Source organism: Olea europaea, chromosome 14 (assembly GCF_002742605.1).
Source record: "Olea europaea var. sylvestris chromosome 14, O_europaea_v1, whole genome shotgun sequence".
NCBI classification, from domain to species: domain Eukaryota; kingdom Viridiplantae; phylum Streptophyta; class Magnoliopsida; order Lamiales; family Oleaceae; genus Olea; species Olea europaea.
This window is the reverse complement of record NC_036250.1, coordinates 4,586,706-4,589,770: the sequence shown is the minus strand read 5'-3', so window position 1 is coordinate 4,589,770 and position 3,065 is coordinate 4,586,706. Positions and strand designations below refer to the sequence as shown.

Genomic DNA, 3,065 nt, shown 5'->3' with positions numbered 1-3,065 from the left:
GTAAGCCGCTATAATTCAACCAGAGGATGTATAATTTATCGACTTCGCAACAAGGATTGGAAGGATTAAGTGGTTTTTATTCAATATGATTCGAGATGAAAAATTGCAAGAAACTTATTTTCTTCCAAAAAGTAGATTCAAAATTAAGATAAGGAATGACAAATATGAAAATAAGAGCTTCTGTTCGTAAAATTTGTGAAAAATGTCGCCTAATCCATAGGCAGTAGTAATTTATTCCAATCCGAGACATAAACAAAGACAAAGATAATCAGACTCACTAAAGGACTCGATGTAAAAATAAGGAATCTATTTTGACATGAAATGGATATATCCATATATCTCTGACTCATCTTTCTGAGATGATAAAATATGGCAAAAGCTATACCGAGAATTGGTTCACATAGAAATGGACATATTGGTTCATGTAAGAGTGCACGTAGAATACCAAAGGGGGTTATTCATGTTCAAGCAAGTTTCAATAATACCATTGTCACGATTACATATGTACGGGGTCAGGTGGTTTCTTGGTCCTTAGTGGATGCTTGTCAAATCAAGGATACGAGAAGAGGGACACCCTTTGTCGCTCAAACTGCAGTAGCAAATGCTATTCGTACAGTAGTAGATCAAGGTATGCAACGAGCATAAGTCATGATAAAAGGTCCCAGTCTCGAAAGAGACGCGGCATTACGAACTATTTGTAGAAGTGGTATACTATTAACTTTCGTACGGGATGTAACCCCTATGCCACATAATGGTTGCAGACCCCCGAAAAAAAGATGTGTGTAGAAATAAACATTGAAGAAATTTAAGAAAAACAAGAGAAATAAATGATTAAATCAAATCAAATAATATTACTATGGTTTGAGAGAAAGTAATAGTATCTACTCGGACATTATAGTGGAAGTGTGTTGAATCAAGAGAAGATAGTAAACGTCTTTATTATGGATGCTTTATTCTGTCTCCACTTATGAAAGGTCAAGCCGACACAATAGGCATTGCGATACGAAGAGCTTTACTTGGAGAAATAGAAGGAACATGTATCACATGTGTAAAATATGAGAACGTCCCACATGAATATTCTACCATAGCGGGTATTCAAGAATCGGTCCATGAAATTTTAATGGATTTACAAGAAATTGTATTGAGAAGTAATCTATATGGAACTTGTGATGCGTCTATTTGTGTCAGAGGTCCAGGATATGTAACTGCTCAAGATATCATCTTACCACCTTATGTAGAAATCGTTGTACATAACATATAGGTAGCTTGACAGAACCAATTGATTTGTGTATTGGATTACAAATCAAGAGAAATCGCGGATATCTTATCAAAATGCCACATAGCTTTCAAGATGGAAGTTATCCTATAGATGTTGTATTCATGCATGTTCGAAATGTGAATCATAGTATTCATTCTTATTGGAATGGGAATGAAAAACAAGAGATACTGTTTCTCAAAATATGGACAAATGAGAGTTTAACTCCGAAAGAAGCACTTCATGAAGCCTGCCGAAATTTGATTGATTGATTTATTCCCTTTTTACATAAGGAAGAAGAAAACTTACCTTTAGAGGACAATCAACACACGGTTCCTTTATCCCCTCTTACCTTTCACGATAAATTGGATAAACCTAGGAAAAAATTAGCATTGAAATCGATTTTTATTGACCAATCAGAATTCTCTCCCAGGGTCTATAATTGCCGTAAAAGGTCCAATATATATATACATTATTGGACTTTTTGAATAATAGTCCGGAAGATCTCATGAAAATTGAACATTTGCGCCTAGAAGATATAAAACAAATATTGGTCATTTTAGAAAAACATTTCACAATTGATTTACCAAAAAAGAAGTTTTAAATCTATTGGATTTTTTTCGACTTTTTATTTTCATTAAGATGAAAATAGGTTTTGAATCTTTAGCACAATTCATATATTCGAAAGAAATTCAGAATTGAATAGATATATCTAGGGAAAATTTGCTTTCAAACGACTATTCCCTAGATACACACATCGTGTTATTTCACAATTGAATCAAATTAAAAAAGACCTAAAGTTAGGGATTTATCAATAGGTAATGTTGCACCAATACCCAACCAAAGAGCGACTGCAGTACCAATCAAAAATACGGTTGTCGCTACTGGACGACGAAATGAATTTTGGAATTTATTAACATTCTCTAAAAAGGGTATTGTTAATAATCCCGCTGGTACTAAAACCATTAAAAGAATACCCAATAATTTATTGGGCATTGTTCGAAGTATTTGAAATACGGGAAAGAGATACCATTCAGGTAATATTTCCAAAGGGGTTGCAAACGGATTTGTCGGTTCACCAATCATTGATGGTTTTAGAACCGCTAAGCCTACATTACATGCAATAGTACCTAGAACTACTACTAGAAAAATATATAAAAGATCATTGGACCATGCGGGTTCTCCGTAATAAGTATGACCCATGCCTTTAGCCACTTTAGTTCTTAATACAGGATCATTCAAATCAGGTTTTTTTGTTATTGGGATAGGTGAATTCTTATAGATCCATCCCCCGAAGGAACCGGACATGATAATTTTTTATCATCAGGCTCGAGAAAGATTCAAAAGAACCAAACGAATCCATAAAAAATCTATATGTTGCCTATAGACATATATATGATATACACATTATGAATGATTCATTGTAAGAAAAATTTGACTCTTTTTCCGGAATTACAACTACCCATTTCAAAAAATTCGACTCTAAGTAAAGACTCAATACCCAAGTTGGCTTAAAAAGTTGATCATGAAATGATCCAGTGCTTTCTGGGTCGTCTCAGACCTTAGGATTGGTATTTATCTCCAAAATATTTGGAGATATACACACAAAAGTTTTACTTGTTACTAATCTAGTCTAGCCTATGTTTTTCTTTAAATCCCCTGTTTCAACCTCCGATAGTATTATCGATCATATCAATGCAGAGGAAATAAATGCATTTCCATACTATTCAATTTTAAGTATTAAGTAAGTGAAATAGATGAAGATTCTGTTTTAGTTTATCCATTTCACTTATTATAATTATACTGGATC

The 3,065-nt window shown here is 33.6% G+C and overlaps 1 protein-coding gene across 1 annotated transcript; it reads left to right on the top strand.

Annotated features, from left to right (window-relative positions):
* Positions 1-369: 369 nt before the first annotated feature.
* Positions 370-1,261, top strand: LOC111409417 (DNA-directed RNA polymerase subunit alpha-like). The gene is made up of 2 exons (XM_023039469.1): positions 370-628; positions 975-1,261. Exons 1-2 carry the CDS (start codon positions 370-372, stop codon positions 1,259-1,261), a joined length of 546 nt encoding a protein of 181 aa, XP_022895237.1.
* The last annotated feature ends 1,804 nt before the right edge of the window (positions 1,262-3,065 follow it).

Bases quoted from the DNA above. Each gene is read 5' to 3' on its own strand.
- LOC111409417 (XM_023039469.1), top strand. From the start codon at position 370: ATGGCAAAAGCTATACCGAGAATTGGTTCACATAGAAATGGACATATT. The intron at 629-974 runs GTATGCAACGAG...CACTTATGAAAG, and splicing joins TCGTACAGTAGTAGATCAAG to GTCAAGCCGACACAATAGGC.